Source organism: Cynocephalus volans, chromosome 10, assembly GCF_027409185.1.
Source record: "Cynocephalus volans isolate mCynVol1 chromosome 10, mCynVol1.pri, whole genome shotgun sequence".
NCBI classification, from domain to species: Eukaryota; Metazoa; Chordata; class Mammalia; order Dermoptera; family Cynocephalidae; genus Cynocephalus; species Cynocephalus volans.
In genome coordinates, this window is record NC_084469.1 from 118,079,959 (window position 1) to 118,097,638 (window position 17,680).

Consider the following 17,680-nt stretch of genomic DNA (forward strand, 5'->3'; position numbering starts at 1 on the left):
TGGCCTTGGGAGTAGGCTCTGTGCTCTGACAACTCAAGGACTTTTTCATTTTTACTTTGCAGCTGCTCAACCATCACTCAATCTCATTTTGGCTAAAAATTCCTGTCATTTATCCTTTAAAAGGTCATATGATCACTAAGTTTTGGAAGCTACCAATGCTTCTCTACCTGATGACCACTTTTAACTATTAATTTAATTAAGTTAATTAATTTTAAATTTCTAATTTAATTTAAAAATATTTGATGTCACAAATTCTTCTCTCTCCTGAATGAGAGTGATAGAAGGATGGCTTACAGTTTGAGTCTAAAATATATCAAAACTATGAGTGGCCAAGCTACCAAACATTTATCTTTATAAGGAAGTAATCAATATGAGCCCAAGAGCCACGTCTCTCCAGTTCACCTAGAACACAAAGGTCTAACATGAATAATTTGAGCATGAACAAGACTGGAACAGAGGCTTCATGGTTAGAGAGGAGAGGGATTTAGGAAACAATGGGGCCTCTGTCTCTTGAATGGCTCTGCAGCCCCATGAATGCATATGTGAATTTAGACGGCAAGAGGGCTGTGAATGAAAATTAAAAGAGCACTTTCGAAGTTACATTGAATATGAGACATGCAGCTCTACTGGTTGGGTACCCTTCTACTGGAACAAAGAGGTTCAGGCATTCTCCCCACCTTACCAGACCCTGGGGTATCTTGAAGGCTCCAGTGAGCCAGCAGCAATGGGTCTTATCAGAGAGGGACCAGGGTATGAAGGAGGGAGAATCCCAGTGCCTATGACAAGGTAGTTGGTTGGTTTGGTTCTGAGCCCATGATAGACATCATCTGGGAACCCTGAGACATAGTTTGGAGCAGGTCGGCAAAGATTCAGTTTCGTGAATGACGAGGTGGAGTCAATAGTGAGCAAAGTTCAGATAACACTTTTCTTACTATTTAGAGGTCTCCAATTGAATTATACAACTCCTTCACAAGCTTTGTTTTACGGTCACCTGCACTGGGGTGATTTGCACCATAATTCAATTGCTACATACTCCAGTCTCCAGGGCTCCACAGCAAGTGAATGACAACTGTTCCTGGGCAACATTACTCAGCTAAGATCCCAGTGATGACTTGAGAAGAGAGACCAGCAATGACTGCAGTCCTCTGCCTCAACCACAAAATCCAGGAAGGTCCATAGCAAGCAGTCCACAGTCTATGGTTAGTGAAATGACCACAACGACGTGTAGGTATTGGGTATAATCCAGAGAAACAAACAAAAATATCCATCAGCATGTTTGTGTATGAAAAGAAAGCCTATTGTATCCTAAATTACAATTAGAGAGGAGCAATAAGTTCTGGTGTTCTATTGCACAGTGGAGTGACTACAGTTAGTGGTTAAGTTTTGTATATTACATAACAGCTACAGGGGAGGCTTTTGAATGTTTTCATCACAAAGAAATGATAAATGCATGAGGTGATGGATGCATTAACTACCCTGATCTGATTATTGTTTATTATACAGTGTATATATGTATCAAAATATCAGACGGTACCCCATATGCATGTACAATTACAATGTACAAGTTAAAAACAAAACAAAGCAAAAATGAGAAAGACTACTGTATCCTCCTATGATAGCTTAGCTTAGGGCTTTGCTCTGCAACTGGAGCAGTTGAGAATTCATAGGGGAGCAGGCTGTGGGAGTGATCGTGCTGACAAGAAGGTTCAGGGTCCCAAAGGTGGAGGCGATGCGGTAAAGGTCAGACATATTCGATGTGAAAAACACAGCAAAATCGTGGAAGCCGTGGAAAAGTCAAAGTCTGGAATAAGATTCAGTGAAGTGGCCGCACGATACAGTGAAGATCAAGTCAGGGGAGGGGGCAACTTGGGTTGGATGGCCAGAGGGTCCACGGTGGGACCATTTCAAGAAGCAGCGTTCACCTTGCCTATAAGTGGGATGGAAAAGCCTGTGTTTACAGACCTGCCAGCTAAGACAAAATTTGGATATTGTATTATTATGGTTGAAGGGAGGAAATAAAATCATACATAAGACTACATAATTTTTACACAGTTTGTTTATTTCTTTAAAAGTTATTGAATCATCCTTGTGTTTTGTGAACTTTGTCCGTATGGGTTTGTAGGTGCAAAACAGGGTCGGTATAGGTTAGTATACACTGCAGTAGGTACCAGTAGCTCTCAAAGAGAAGTCAAGCAGACTTCTTTTTAACCTGTATTCCCTTTCCTTCCAGAACTACTTCATATGACTCTCTGTATGTCCCATAAACTAATTCAGAAACCATCTTCATGATAGCCAAATATCAGCTCACACTACTCACAAAACTGAAAATACTGGGTATCAAATAGACAGATGAGTATATAAGAATCGTAAGCTTCTGGACAACACTCATTTTACATGTTAGTTAACTGTGTTCTGCTGGGACAGGTATTATTAGCTCTATTGTCTTCACATAGTACACAGCACACTGTAGCCATTCAACACTAATGCATCTCTTTTTAAATTAATATTTTTTTGGAGGAAAAAGACACTCAGTTTTTCCATGGGTTGTTTGTACCAGACTAAGCAGCCATTCACAAGCGCTGATTAAAGGGAGCAATGTATAAAACACCATTCCCTCATCTTCAGTGTATGGTTGTATTGTGACCATTCTTCTAGGCCAACATTCTGTCTATCCACATTTTTTAAAATTTATAAAGCCATATTTATGACATACAAAAAGGTGTAAAGAATAATTGTAGGAATTCCATGCTGCTTCAGAAATAAAATGTTGCCAACACACATGCACACACACATACACTCACACACACAGCTTAGCTTAGCCAAGATACAGAATAAAATCCTCTGATTAGAAGCATCACCAAATATGGATCAAAATGTAATAATGCATATCCCCTGTCCCATCAATCTGACTCATATGAATTCATCTGAAAGAACTTGTCACAAACATGGGTTGAAATGAATTCTCCCCTGCAGAACTGATTATATGTGCAGAAAAGTGAAAACAACTTAAATCACAGGGGATTAGTTAACCAGATGATGGTAGAATTTGACACTAGCTGTTTAAAACAGTGATGTAGTTTGATGTTTATTGATTTACAAAAATGTTCAGGGGACCCTGCCGAGTGAAGAAAGTGACTTACAGGAAAGCATGGAGAACTCCATTTCTGCAGATTGTCTACCTGCCCCTCTGTGTGTGGAGACACTCAGAGAGCCCTAGAACTGTGCTCACCGAACTGTCAACTATGGACATTCCAGCATGGTGGGGTTTGGGGGGTGGGTGAATATACATTCTTCTACTTAAAAAAAAAAAAAGAAGCTGAACTGCTTCATTTTTAAAAATATACATACTTGAGAAAAGAAACAAACAAAATAGTCACATGCTTGATATTCTAGAAGCACATGGGATTGGCTGGGACAGTTGAGAATGGAAGAACCTACAACGTGAAAACCTGAAAATACCAGCGAAGGAAAACTTAACAGTCGGTAGGTTGAAAAGCCACATCACAGTTACTGCAACAAATAAAGAGCTCACCAGAAAAGGGGCTTTGCTACCAGGCCACACCAACAAATTGAGGGCTAGGTGTCACCAACTAATGATCAAATATCACAGACATCTTTATTTAGCCCAAGCTGTGTTGGAAAATAGCAAATGCCAGGCAGGCCTGAGCTCTCAGGATAGCTTGTCCCAAAGGCTACGTGATGGGCTATTTTTCCTTATACCTGGCATGACTAGATTTGGCTAAAAATTAAAGTAAGTGTGCCTTGGAAAGAAACTCAGGTGGGTTCTGGAGAAAAATCAAACACAAAACACCCTCAGTCTCCTTGCACCATCTCTTCAGAGGCCTGCTCTCGCTACAGGGCTAGGCTCGGTTCCTCGTGACAGATGCCTCCTGAATGGCTCTGTCATCACACTTGCCACAGTTTTACCTCTTGTCCATTTGTTACCCATCTCCCTGCTCAGCTATGAATACCAGGAGGGAATGGCAGAGTCTGTCAGGTCCACTGCTGTCCCCTCAGAGCTTAGGACAGACAGTGTCAGTACAGAATAGATGCTCAATAAAAATATCAGATGATGAAAATAACAGGAGCAAGAGAGGCAGCGAGGGAGGCCAGGTCCTTAGCTTTCCAGAAATTAGAAGTGAGGGTGTAACTGTAAGCTCTGCTTGTCTTTAAGAGCTCCAGGAAGTGGCGGCCACATGTCACCTAAGCAGCACCTATCGCTCGTGAGTCAGAACACACGCCTCTAGGTCCGCCATCTGAAGGGAAGGCGATTGTCGCAGTTGTCTTTCTCAGTCATGCAGGTTGCAGACTGAGACATCCCTTGCATCACCTTCTCTACTGATGTCTCTCAAGCTGCCCTGCCTGTCCTGGGTGGTGCGCCACAGTCCCAGCAGCCCTGCTACCCTGCAGGGTGGCGAAAGCCTCCAGGAAGGGCACGGCCACGGCCAGCCTGATGGCATCTCCCATGTCCTGCTGGAAGCTGCCGAGGGCTGCTGGACTCCGCTGTGCCCTCGTGCACGGCTGCCTCAAAGTGCCCGAAATTAAAGTTCCCCGGGACAGCTCTTGACTACTGTTTCCTAGGCACGAGGGAATGCATATCCCAGCCACCTGGCCCCTTGGCTGGAATAACTCTTAACGTGTGTGTTTGAGCCATTTCCTAGAGCTCCCCACATGGATTAAGCTCCAGTTGGCCACTCCGGTAGGCGGCTTCATACTGCACCTCAAATAGGGTGACTGCACTTTTCTGTACTGCTCCTCGCCTGGTACCTGTGTACCTCTAAGGAAAACCACATGTCCTCCATCCTCATCCCGGGCTCTGCTTCTGGGAAGCCTGCCTGCCATTCCTCATGCTTAGCTCTTCTCAAAGGTGCCTCGAAGACCATTTGCAAACCACCTGTGAATTGGTACCAGCAAGGCCCATGGGGTTTGGCATGGGTGCCCTCCAGGAATTTCAAGGGTCCCAGCCCTCTACCCCATACTCATGAGGTCTTGGCATGTCTTGGGCATTCAGAGAACACCAGACTCATGCAGAGATCTGGGGGGCCCCGTGGAGCAGCTGGAGCCTGTGCTGCATCAATCAATGCCTTATGACTCTACAGAAGGAATAGCTCATGATCTGCAAAGTTCAAAGACCATTATTTTCTGCTGATCTCCCTTCATCCAGGAATGATTCCCCAAAACAACACCCTGGAGTTTAGTGCTGAGCAGCTGGGAATGGTCTCCTGTCTGCACATACAGATAAAATATAGGTGACCTTCTTCTGTGATAGATTGGTGCTGATGGCTTTTGGGTACACAGGGATGTGAAAATGATGCTTGGTTTGTTGGGAGATGAATTCTCCTTCACACAAACTGCATGTCTCTTTGCTATACCTTTGCTAAAGGGTACACTGCCAGAATAAAGATCATAATTGCAGTATTAACAAAGTGCTGGCATTTCTTGAATATTATTATGTTCTAACAATGGGTGAAGCACACTGTCTCTTTTATTTTTATTTATTTATTTTTATCCTCACATTTAGTTCTCTGAGGTAGGTACTAGTATATCCCACCCCCACTTACAGACAAGGTGGTTGAGGCTTCTAGAAAGTTCAGTAACTTGCCAGAGGACTTACCTCATTAAGGATCTGAGCAAAGCACCACACTCAGCGCCAGGCCACCATACTGTGTGCAGAAAAAGCTGCATAATCTGGGGACTTGTTGCCAAATGAAAATGCGGGGCCCCTGCTCAACAATTATTAAGAATTTCAAGATGGCAATGGCAGAGCATTAAACGAAGTGTGGGGACCCTCTGAGCATGGGGCTTTGTGAGGCTGTATGGGACGCACCCCATGAGGCTGGCCCTGGTTATGTGGGCTCAGAAAGAAGTGATGTGGGTGATGACTAGGGACTCAATGTAAAACCCTTTTTAATCCTGGATACTGAGCCACAGCTCACGTTACATTAAAGGTAATTCAGTGAGCCTGGCTATCTGGCCAGAAGACCTGGCCATTTTCTGTTAGGATCTAAGTTAGCTCATCTTATAGAATTGCACATATACTTCCCCCCAGCCAAGACTGCAAGGAGTACGTGGTGCACATCGTGGGAGCAGGAGAAGGGTCCGGATGGGCCAGGTGGCTCATGGGTTTATCGCAGCTCACACAAGGCCCAGGGACAAATAGGGGCTGTGGTGCATAGACTTGGACTAGTCTTCTGAGCAGGACGCCAAGTGCAGATCCAGCCAGACCTTGACCAGAGAACCGAGACAGACACAGCAGCATCTGGTCAGCAAAATGAACAACTATTCACCAAATTTTGAAGCCAGAGACATGGATGCTGATTTTCTCCTCCATCACTTTGGGCAAGTTCCTGAACCTCTTTGAGGTTCAGTTTTCTCATGAGTAAGATGGGGACAATGGTTCCCACCTCTCAGAGTAGGAAACGGTATAGTGGATAAAATGACATGTGGATACAAAGCTCCCAGCCCGTAGTAAGTGCTCAGCTCGATGCTGTGATAGTCTGATGGCTGTTTTCACCATGAAGTATGTGGAACAGCTGAAAGAGCACATGATTTGAAGGTGAGTGATACAGGCTGAATCTCAAACACTGTCCCCCATCTCTTATTCTACTGAACTGGGAAAGGTCACTGAACTCTTTCCAGGATCAGTGTCCCCTCTGTAAAATGGGTGCTGTACAATGTGTGCAGTGCATAGGGCTGTGAGCCATCCATGAGCAGGGGATTATGGGAAGAGGTGAGGCCATCGTTCTTAGAGCCAGTCAGGGCTTGTTGTTGTAGCTTGTCAGTGGCTTGGGTTGGGGAGGGGGTTGGAAAAGGGATACCATCTTCCATCCCAGATTCCTGCTGTCCTTACAGGTGCCTGTAGACTCTTGTAGGATGTTAACTTCTCCTGTAAAAGTTTTTTGCAACATTTCCACATTCTTAACCCTACATCTGACCAATTCCATTTCAATTCCTGCTCTATAGTCAAACCCAGAGGGTGCTGTAAAAGAAAACAATGAATCAGGCGAAATTCTGCATAGCCGGAAGAAGCGACTCCAAACAGACATCCATGCCTTTATGTACTTTTGTGGTAAAATAACAATCATAAATAGAAGTTTGAGGTGATTTATGTTTTGCTGGAGATGTGTTTACCCCTAGCTGAATAGCTTTGTGCTTTAAGAAATTCGATGTGCATAAAGGATTCTATTTTTCTTCAAAAACATAGTGCATATATAAAGCAATAAAATCTGAAATTCTTTCCTAAACTTTAAGGAAGGGCACAGTGGGAGGAAAATTGGACATTGTCTAATCATATACACACATAATATACAAAGACACATGCATGCTCACAGCCACTGGAATGTCACCACTGCCATTTACATTTAGAAGGCTTTTCCAGCCCATCCACATCTAGTCACTCATGTACAAGACCTGGGTATGACAGATGGAAACCGGGAATCATTTTTCTGGTCTGCTCAAACTCTAGCCTCTTTAATAGCTTTCCCCATCAGTTCTACTAACTTGTTCTGCACATCAGCTTGTTTAAGAAAATTTCTATAAACATCAAACCCAAATTCTAGTGTTTCTCCTCCCAGAAGCCATCTCTTCATCAAAAGCAGCCTACTGAGAGATGCCACGTGGATGGTCTGCCCTGAAGTTCTCTGACCTATCACCACCTGCCCTCCCTTCATCTCTCCAGTCCTGTTCTCATTCCTCTGCCTCCACCACTCCCCCAAACACCCTCCGGCACACACAATGAATTCACTATCATTTTTACAGGATGCATTTCGAGCTGGGAAGGGAGAGGGTTGCTCCTGCCCTTGGGGGATCTGATGAAGTGCATGGGGACCCAGCTCCTTGAAGCTGAAGGGAGGTTTCAGGCATCTTGCATACAATTATTCACCTGGTAGTCTGGGGAGGTTACCATGACAACACTTCCAGAGCCTCATGCGTCTACATGTCATTGAAACATCCCATCAAATTCAGCGAAAGGGGGAAAAAAAGACAGTCAAAGCAGTTCTCGGGCTTCCTTCTCCTGTCTGGTCTGCTAAATGACTATTTTACTTACTTGTTTGGGTATAATCTAGATACAGCAACAGTGATACTCTTAACATGGCGCTTTTTTACTCAAAGGTATGTTGAAGCTTACAATCAAAGTCCAGTCTAATGGGGCTTTTTCTACTTTGGTCTTCATTTTCCCAAGTATTATGCCCAGGAATGACTTCTGATGCTGGCCATGAGATGTATTAATTAGCATGTATTGGGGCAAAAAAAAAAAAAAAAAAAGCTCTAAATTTTCAAATCTTCCCTCATAGAAAGGTCAAACAATGGAGAGAGATCAGGACGTCCACCGTGACCTTGAGTGAATTCCACAACAGCAGCCACCTATATTTCCAGAGAGAGATACAATGTCTTGCCTTTGGCCCTTTGACTGAAGACAAAAGGTTTAACCATGCACAGTTTCTAAGGAAAGGAAAAACATTTCTACCTCTTTTACCAAAATATTTCTTAGTAAAAGGCAATTACGAAAAGAAGTAACTTGGGAGTTTGGAATGGGAACTTTAATTCTTGCCAAAGCCCACTGCAGCACAAAGTTCCACCTTGGGCCTTCACAAGGGTAAGCTGGATGTTTACATGATGCCCAACATCAACCATACATTAAAGACTCAGATGGCGGGCACCCTTGAGGGTCCCCTTCAGAGATAATGGAAGATACTTTCAAAGCTTGCAGCACCTGGGTCATGCTCTGTGCTTCAGCTTCTATCCGGGAAAATAATATGTCAATATTCATGCACACCAACAAGTTGGAACAGCAATAAAACATTCTTTAGAATCTCCAAAGATCATAGTGTGCCACTTTCCAAGCCATTATGCTAATGGCCAGCCACTTGACATACCTGTGGGCGACCCTTCCATGACATGGCCGATGTAGGGGCCTTCCCGAAAGATTGGTCTGTTGTCATTCTGATCGATCACGATGACATCCAGAGGCACCGGCCCCTCGAGAGTTTTGCCATTGACATCAATGGTCTCCACAAATAGCTATTTGAGCAAAGAGATGGAGAGAGAAAGAAGGCATTAATTCATTACGAAAATTGAAATTGGGTTCTCTAGAGAAAGTAGGTTATATCAGCAATTTCATGAGCCCTTGGCAATATTCAAACTTTCGTCTCAATGGATAGTCACTAGGACTAGAATAGAAACTAAACATTCCAGAATAAAAGGCAAAGATCAGTTCACGTTAGATCCCCCTTGGGAAATTTACAATTAATTTATCAAATCTGCAAAGAAAGTTTAAAAAAGAACCCAACAATTCACAATCAGCCATCACTGAGAAAATATGCTTACATTGTTTCTGTTTCTCCAACATCATTATGCCTAAAAGGAATGTTAAGCTAATAAAAATAATTTACTAAGCAGTTATGAACTGAGTACATTAAGAAACAACCAAAAGTGTTTATGGTAATGTTTAGGAGAAATTCAGGTCAACAAGTATTTGTAGGCAGCCTTACTTAGGCAAGGAACTCAGCATTTGCAGGGGGCCTGAATGAGACCTTGGGATTCCTACCCACCAGGCCCTTTATGATCTAGGTGGATTTAAAATGTTGTGAAACACTTCCATATGGAACTACTACCAGATATCAATGAAGAAAGCAGAATAAAAAACCAGCTTCATTATTTGTCTTGGAAACAAGGAATTATGCCATGGCATTTCCAGTGAATCATGGTGACTTTATATTCTCATTTTCTGTGCTTAATTCAGCCTTGATAACTCAGTGATAACAGTGGCATTTCTTTTTGGATATAAGAGGAGGTCTCTGCATAGGAAGTGGTAGAGTATTCTGGTCAGAAAAGGTCATCTAAGTTGGAATCCCAGCACAATTCTTCACTATCTGTATGACCCTGAGCAAGATAATCTCTGTTTCCTCATTTAATTCATTTATTGAAATGGAATTAATAAAAACACCCACCATTAGGAATAATAATAACCGACACTTATCTAGTGTTTACTTAGGCTCTGTATTAACTCCCTTCAACCTCACAATAACATTGTGAAGCATTTTGCAGAAGAAGGAAAGAAAGTAGAGGGTACATGGTAAAGTTCAGATGTGACTCTGGGAAGTCGATCTCCAGAATTCACATTTTTAAACCACTGTAGACGATATTTGTAAAGTACTTAATATAAGGCCTGTCACATAATATATCTCAAGAATGTTTGCTGCAGCTATTGTTGCTAAAGTTATTGTTATCAATACTATTGTCAGAACTAGCCCAAATTAAGAGAACAAAAGAGAAAACACTTTTGTTACCAATCAGTACTGTCATACCCCACCTGATGATTCTGTAAACTGGTATCATGCCTCTGGAAAGGTGCATAGCAAAATTCAGCAATAACCATGGAAGACTCATATACTTTGTTCCATTTTGATACCACACCTGGTCCTACTTGAGATAGGTCACACTGCATATATAAACATTCACTGCAGTATTATTTGTAATGATAAAATTGCACTGGCATCTACCTAAATGCCCACTGGAAGGGGACTAGTTGAATAAATGTTTGTGTAACAACATGTTATAATACAGCCATTAGATAAAATAATTATTAAACCTTATTGGTCTACTTAGAAGACTAAGTGAAAATACACAGTTTGTGCACTATGTATATGTAACATACAAATATGGACAGAGTTGGAAGGCAGCAGTAAGCAGAATGAAACCAAGTATGCATGGGTAGAGAATTTTTTTTTTCTTTTTTTCTTTAACATCACTTCTTCTTTTCACTAGTAAATTCATACACACATGCACACACACACACAGACACTTGATTTCTGGGGCAGATAAAATAATGCAAGTGTACTTTAATTAAGAAAAAATTAAGTGGACAGAGCCTCCTAACATCTGCACAAAGGGGATCTTACAGAGGTAAGCTTTCATACTTTTACGCTTTTTCTTTTTTAGCTGTTATGAGAATGCCGCTAACAAAAGAAATCAATTAAAACAAAGTTTTGGCGGCAATTTCATGTAATGACCAAAGTTTGGAATTTTGTCCTCCAAAAGAACCAAGGACTTGATTTTAACTCAACCAAAAACCTATGTCTAAAAATAATAAATATCATGGATCTGAATTCTAAGCATCACATCCTGCAAGACTTGGACGGAGTCATATCCTGCCACAGGTAAGATAGAGAATCAGAATTCACATTTGCTCAATATACGAGTGTGTTGAAACTGGGAGGGGCAGACTCCAGACCCATCTCAACATAATGGAAAGACAGACAGACACTAAGGAGATACAACAGATCAGGATGAATGCAAATCAGAAAACCAATTACACAAATAGACAATTTGATGGTATTTTATGTTACAAAACTATACAGAATTTGACTCTCAGATTTTTTAGCAGACAACAATATTGATAGAATCCAAGGTCTTTGGAATTTTCTCTAAAAACAGCAGAGTGCTGTTAAGTGGCATTTCTTCATTTTAAAGTTAATTTAGTAAAAATTCTTCGAGGACCTACTACATGTCAGCTACTGTGCTGAATACTGGGTATCCAGTGGTTAACAATAACAACAAAATACTCTAACATGAGAAACAGATAATAAACAAGAGGAAAATATATGAACAAGATAATTTTGGTTAGAGATAAGAGCTGTGAAGGATAAGAAAGAGTTTTTTACACTACATCTGTACTATCCAATACTGTACTCTCTAGCTACATTTGGTGTAGCTAGAGGAGATTCTGGTGTCAGCGGTTTTCCGCCCACAGTTGGAACGCGTAGCCCACGATGGAAGGGAGGTAGAGAGACCTTCGTGGTAGTGGTAGAGGGGAGAACTGCTGGGGGGTGGAGGACACATCTCTGAAAGCCTGAGTGGAGGGCTTCGAGGAGCGTTGAAAGAGTGCTGGACCTGGATTTGGGAGATCTGACATGAAATCCTCCTGAGATACTGGATCTGGGCTCTGCGCAAGGCATGCATCTTTCTGTACCTTCGCGTCTGCGTTATTAACAAGAGCCCAGCATGAAGACCTCATGGGATCCTGTTGCAGATGAAGTCAATATTGCACGAACAAGGCTGATGCAGAGTCGGTGCTGAATCTTCACCCGGGTCTTACTCCTCAGCTTTCCAGGGGCCAGCTCCAGCCTGTGCTAGAGAGGGCGGAACTACTTTACATGTATACGAATTGAATCAAGATATTCTTAGATGGCGTTGTTGGAGGCTGGGATTTCGAGCAATCAAGGAAGTATGACAGACGCAGTGGCGTGTTTATCATTTTGCTCTACACATTTTCCAGAGCCTGGTCCTTCTCCCAGTGACAAAAGAAGAAACTCAGAAGTCATTCCTTCTCAAATGAAACCTTCTCTCCCATCCCCGGCCACTCCACTAACAAGTCCTGTGTACACCGCTCATTTTACCTCCTGAATCCACTGCCCTCTCTCCATCTCCATCACCACCTCCTGAGATTTGCTTAAGTCACTTCCATTATTAGGAATAATAATAGACACTTATCACCAGGGCCACTGAAAAACACCTAATGGGTCTTCCCACACAACCACGACTGCCCGCCACAATCTAGTATGCATAGGCTTCCAGGGTGCCCTTTTACAATTTTTATTTATTTATGCTGCCCTATAACGAACACCTTTCAGTGGTTTCTTATCACTGTTAGGATGAACAGCAAACACCTTTACTCGGACAAGTCTTTCTACAATCCGGCTCCACTTGCCCAGACTCTTTTCATGTCACAAGAAATCCCCCTCATTCTGTTCCTTACTAACCAGCTGCACCAACCTTATTTCAGTTCCTCCAACTCATCACATCCCTTCCCAGCACAGACACTTTTCCGTGCGACCCTCCTGCTGAGCATGGGCTTCCGAGCTACGCCTCCTGTTGCCCAAATAGCAACAAGACCGTCCCTTTCCCCTCCACACTAGCTAGGGCATCCCCAGTTCCATTCTCATGGCATCAGTGCCCTTCCTTTACAACACTTTTCATAATATATAACCACCTATTATTTGTGTGATAATTCAGTTAACGTCTGCCTGTCTGTCTGGCCCCATGAAGGAAAGGGCACAATGGACGTTCTTGCACATTAGTGAATCCTCATGGTCTAGACCCTATACCCGGCACATAAAGGCACCTGATATGATATTGATTGCACAAAGCCCTTTTCTGAAGAGGCAATACCTCTTTAAGAGACTGGAATCCAAAGTTTTGGCCTCAGCTTTGGCCATCTGTCCTATCTCTATATCCCTGGCACGTAAGAGTGACAGTTGCTTTGACTCCATGCACTGGAGGCCAGTTGACACTTTATGCAGTCTTAATTGATGAACACGAACCCCAGTGGTAAACAGTATCAAAGTACAATAAACTGATTCCTTCCTCTTTTAAAAGAAGGGAACTAACATTTATTTGGTGTCCAATCCATGTCCGAGTTTTTTATGCATTGTCTCATCTGGCTCAAAACAACCTGAACGAACACTCACTGCAGCAAAGAAATTGGAGTAACTCGTTCACTGCCACAAAGCTGGTTTGTGATTGGGTTGGACTCAAACTTGGGTCTGACTCCAAAATTCATGCTTTTCCCACTATTTCCATGTCTGCTCAATGTTTTTTCATCGACTTCCTTGCAATATGGTTTTATTCTCTGTACTACTTGCGTCATTTACTTAATAGTTTTGCTTTACTTTGCTATTTTTTTACTCTTGCCTCAGCTGAGGCAAAATTATTCATGAATTTAGGAGTGTTATGAGCTTGTTATATGTTTTATTAATACACATGAAAATATATACCAAAACAACACTGAGCCTCTCTGTATTATGTAACCAACCCCCTGCCACAAATGATAGGCTGGGAAATACCACAGTGTCAGCCTGGGTACAATATGTTCCCTTCAGGTAAATCATAGACTTTCAAAAACAAGAGTTGTCCTTATAAATGTGTCTCTCAAATGATGACACTGAATGGCATGGCTGGGGGAGCAGGGAATGAAAATCATTCTGTTTAAAGCAAGCATACTTTATCCAAGGGTGGAGACATTCAGATACGACATGAGGTGCTCTGCTCAGGGGACCGTGATAGAGGAGCAGTAGGTTGTTGGCACTGATCTTCTGAGTCCTGCGTATGGTAGGAGAAAAGGGGCTTGACTCCTAAAATGGGGGAGGAGGTGAGGAAAAACCATGGGAGCCAGAAGGGAAGCTACATGGGCAGAACAGTTTTAGCTGAAGCATGAGCAAAGGGTCCCCTGGGCCCCCCTTCCCAGCACCCCAGCACCCAGAATCCTCTATCCCCCTTCCATGCTATCACTGTTAGGATAAACAGCAAACGACTTGACTTTGACAAGTCTTTCTATAACGTGGCTCCAGCCCACTTCCCAAAATGTGTGTGCTGGGGAAGGAGAAAGATCCACAGGAGACATGAGACATAGTCACAATTTGCAAACTGAGGACTCTTCAAACCAATGAATGCACCATAACAATAGAGATTGGCTGTGCACACGAGGCACTGACAAGTACCTCCTTTAGAACAACAAGGTCATAACGGGCCAGATTACAGAGCATGCACGCACAGGCTGGCCTTCCACTTTGCAACAAGCTGGTGACACCTTGCCTTCATTTGGCTCATCCTCTCATCTCCCGTCATGATAGACACAATTTAGCCTGACAAAATTTGATACGGTGATCTTACCCGAAGGGATGAACTGATGAAAACACAATGTGCTACAAGGTTTTTTGGGTGGAGGCCAAAATGGAGAAGCTGGCTCTTAAAAGCCAGTATTTTTTGCAATGTGGTATGACCTGAGCAACAGATGTGAAATCTGGATCACTGGAATAAGAAACAAAGCATGATATACTCAGTCTATGGACACATGAGTCATTTTGAAGTAAAACAACTTAGGAAATACTTCAATGACCTTTTTGAACCCTGATGATCTGCTTTGGGCAAAATATTCAAATGGGGTAACACACACACACACACAAGCACACACAATAAATCACTTTTTTGAGATGATGCAGTTCAATATCTGGTTGTCAGTGAATTGTGTGTGCACACGCATGCTTTACAGCCATATTTTTGGATTACATAGAATAGAGAACATATATTCACCACAACTCTAACTAACCTAATGTGACTCAGTTTCTCTTTTGCCGATAAGCTGCCTCCCAGTCAAATGAGTGTTTTCCCTCCAAGTTACCTCTTTGGAGCATTAAAAAGTTTTCCAACATGGATGCTACCATTTACACCATCTCGAAATACCTCTTTAGAAACTTTTACTTGAACCAGTTTACAAGTCACAAACAAAAATGGATCTTATTCTTTTCATTCCAAATATCTTTGGTAATAGAGCATAGTTACAATGCTAGAAATATAAAATGATCAATGGAAGTTCACTGTGTGCAATTAGGAATACACAGAGGTCCAACAATGGGACATCTTGGTAAAGCATGACTGTAAGTTCAGACACACAGACTGTGCGTGTGTTTGACTCACACAAAACATTGAACTACATATGAAAAATAAGATGCTAGTGTTTGCTCCAGATGAAGAAAAGATGAGACCTGATGTTGTGAGCGTTCTGTGATAAACACCAGGCTCGCCCTAAAGGAATCTCAACTTGATACGATCTTCCTGGAGGGCAGTTTGGAAGTATGTCTCAAGAACCTCAAAGATGTTCACAGCTTAAAAAGTTTCTCCATAAAGATTCCATGGAAATAAATAAGCCCGCAGAGATTTTTGCATAAGTGTGTTATATTGTTTATTTATAACAGATGATGTCTAAAGGTTGAAAGTGGTTGAGGTGAAAAATAATACTTTTCACCATGGATATAATGTTAGTTGTGATAAGAAAGAAAATGATAAAATTAATTCTAACTCATTTTTTTAAATGTGACACTTAAATTGCCCTTACTTTTTGCACCTGACTCCTTGTACATTTAATTAATTGTTATCAATTCATTTATTATAGGGTCCTTTGGTAGAGATTTATATATTCTGCATATAGATGACAATATACTCTTGGCCCTATTAGATTATATATCCCTTCGTGACTACTTCAGTGCTTTGAACAAATAAAGTATTGATAGATATTTTCATTGAGTTTCTGTGTGCAGTTTTCAGTCTTCACCTCTCTGTATCTCATAAAGATCGAACAAGGCTTCTTCAATGACATCCTCGCTGATTACTGAAATTCACTGAAATTACACTGATACCTGGAATCAGAAATCTGCCTTCAAATTTCAACTCTGCTGCCTATAGAGAGGCTGTGGTAGGCAGAATAATGCCCCTCACCCCCAAAGATTTTTCTTTCCTAATCCCTGGATCCTGTGGCTATGCTTGGTCACGTGGTAAAGGGGAATTAAGGTTGCAAATGGAATTGAAGTTGCTAATCAGCTGACCTTAAAATAGAGAGATTAGCCTGGATTACCTTGGTGGGCCCAATGTAATCACAATGATTCTTAAGAGAGAGGGAGAAGAGAAGGTCAGAGTGATGGGATGTGAGAAGAACTTGACTGGCCATTGCTGACTTTGAAGATGGAGAAAGGGACCAGGAGCCAAGAAATGTGGGCAGCCTCTACAGGCCAAAGGTGGCAAGGGAATGAATTCTCCCCTAGAGCCTCCAGAAGTGAGTCCTCCCGGCGGACACCTTGATTTTAGCCCAGTGTGTCCCATGTTAGATTCTAAACCTTCAGAACTGCAAGATAACAAATTTGTGTTGTTTTGGGTCCCTATATTTGTAGTAATTGGTTACAGCAGCAGCAGGAAATTAATATAGTGGCCACATAATTTATTGTACCATCAGAATCTTTTTAGAAGGAAAGTAAGTACTAATAATAAGGAAGCCAAAGCAATAGGCGCAAACCCAAACTAGGCAAACTGGGTCACATGGTCATCCTATCTTATTAAATAACTTCAGTTCTCCAGGTTTCAGTTTGCATGGAAAACACATGGGGTTTAGAAGATCACTCTCAGCTTTATTGTTAGAGGATTAAAAAGATAAATGAGCATGTGTAGCACAGTTCCTGGCAAGTAGGAGAGTCTAGTCAAAGTTTTGTCAGACCAGAGGGGGTTTGGTGACCTTGGCATGACATCTGATGGGCAACACCACCCCCAGCCAGGGCCACGTCCCAGATCAAGATCTCCCTGACCTTGGTAGCTTCCCAGCAGAATGGGGGAAAGGAGGCTCTGCAACCTGAGACAGGTGCCCAGTTATCCATCCCCACAGACCCCCCGTCGGGAAATCATTCACTCCCAATAGAGCTTTATTTAGAAATTTGCAAATGTGGATGCAGTACCTCCCATTCAATTCCTATTTGTCAGTCATTCATTAACCCTTTGAAATTGCTTTTTTATTACAGTAACCCATTTCCTTTGGCACCAAGAACTTGCACTTGTAAGTTATTTTTTCTCAGCTTTATTCACTTATCCAAGTTGAATGTCATTATAGACCAAGTCCTGGAGAGTTCTGGGGAAAAATATTTTTAGCTTTTTGCAACAGTCCTCCACCTTGACCTACACAGTTCTGCCTGTAATATCCCCCTCGATGGACTGGAGGAGGTGTTTATAGCTCCCTCTAAAAATGATTAAAGAGGCGATAAAAGTTTCACACTTGTTAGATTATTAATTAAAGATTTTCATACTATTATCAAATGTTCTTTGAAAAGTTTGCTCTGCTTAGAGCTACCGTTTTCCTTTGCCA

The 17,680-nt window shown here is 42.1% G+C and overlaps 1 protein-coding gene across 2 annotated transcripts in view; it reads right to left on the reverse strand.

Moving 5' to 3' along the window:
* Window positions 1-17,680, reverse strand: part of CDH13 (cadherin 13) — a 1,069,738-nt gene that overhangs the window by 389,077 nt on the left and 662,981 nt on the right. For both annotated transcript variants that reach the window (XM_063110059.1, XM_063110060.1), the window contains exon 6: window positions 8,877-9,021. In XM_063110059.1, the coding sequence (XP_062966129.1) occupies window positions 8,877-9,021 (145 nt within the window). The remainder of the gene's footprint in view (window positions 1-8,876; window positions 9,022-17,680) is intronic.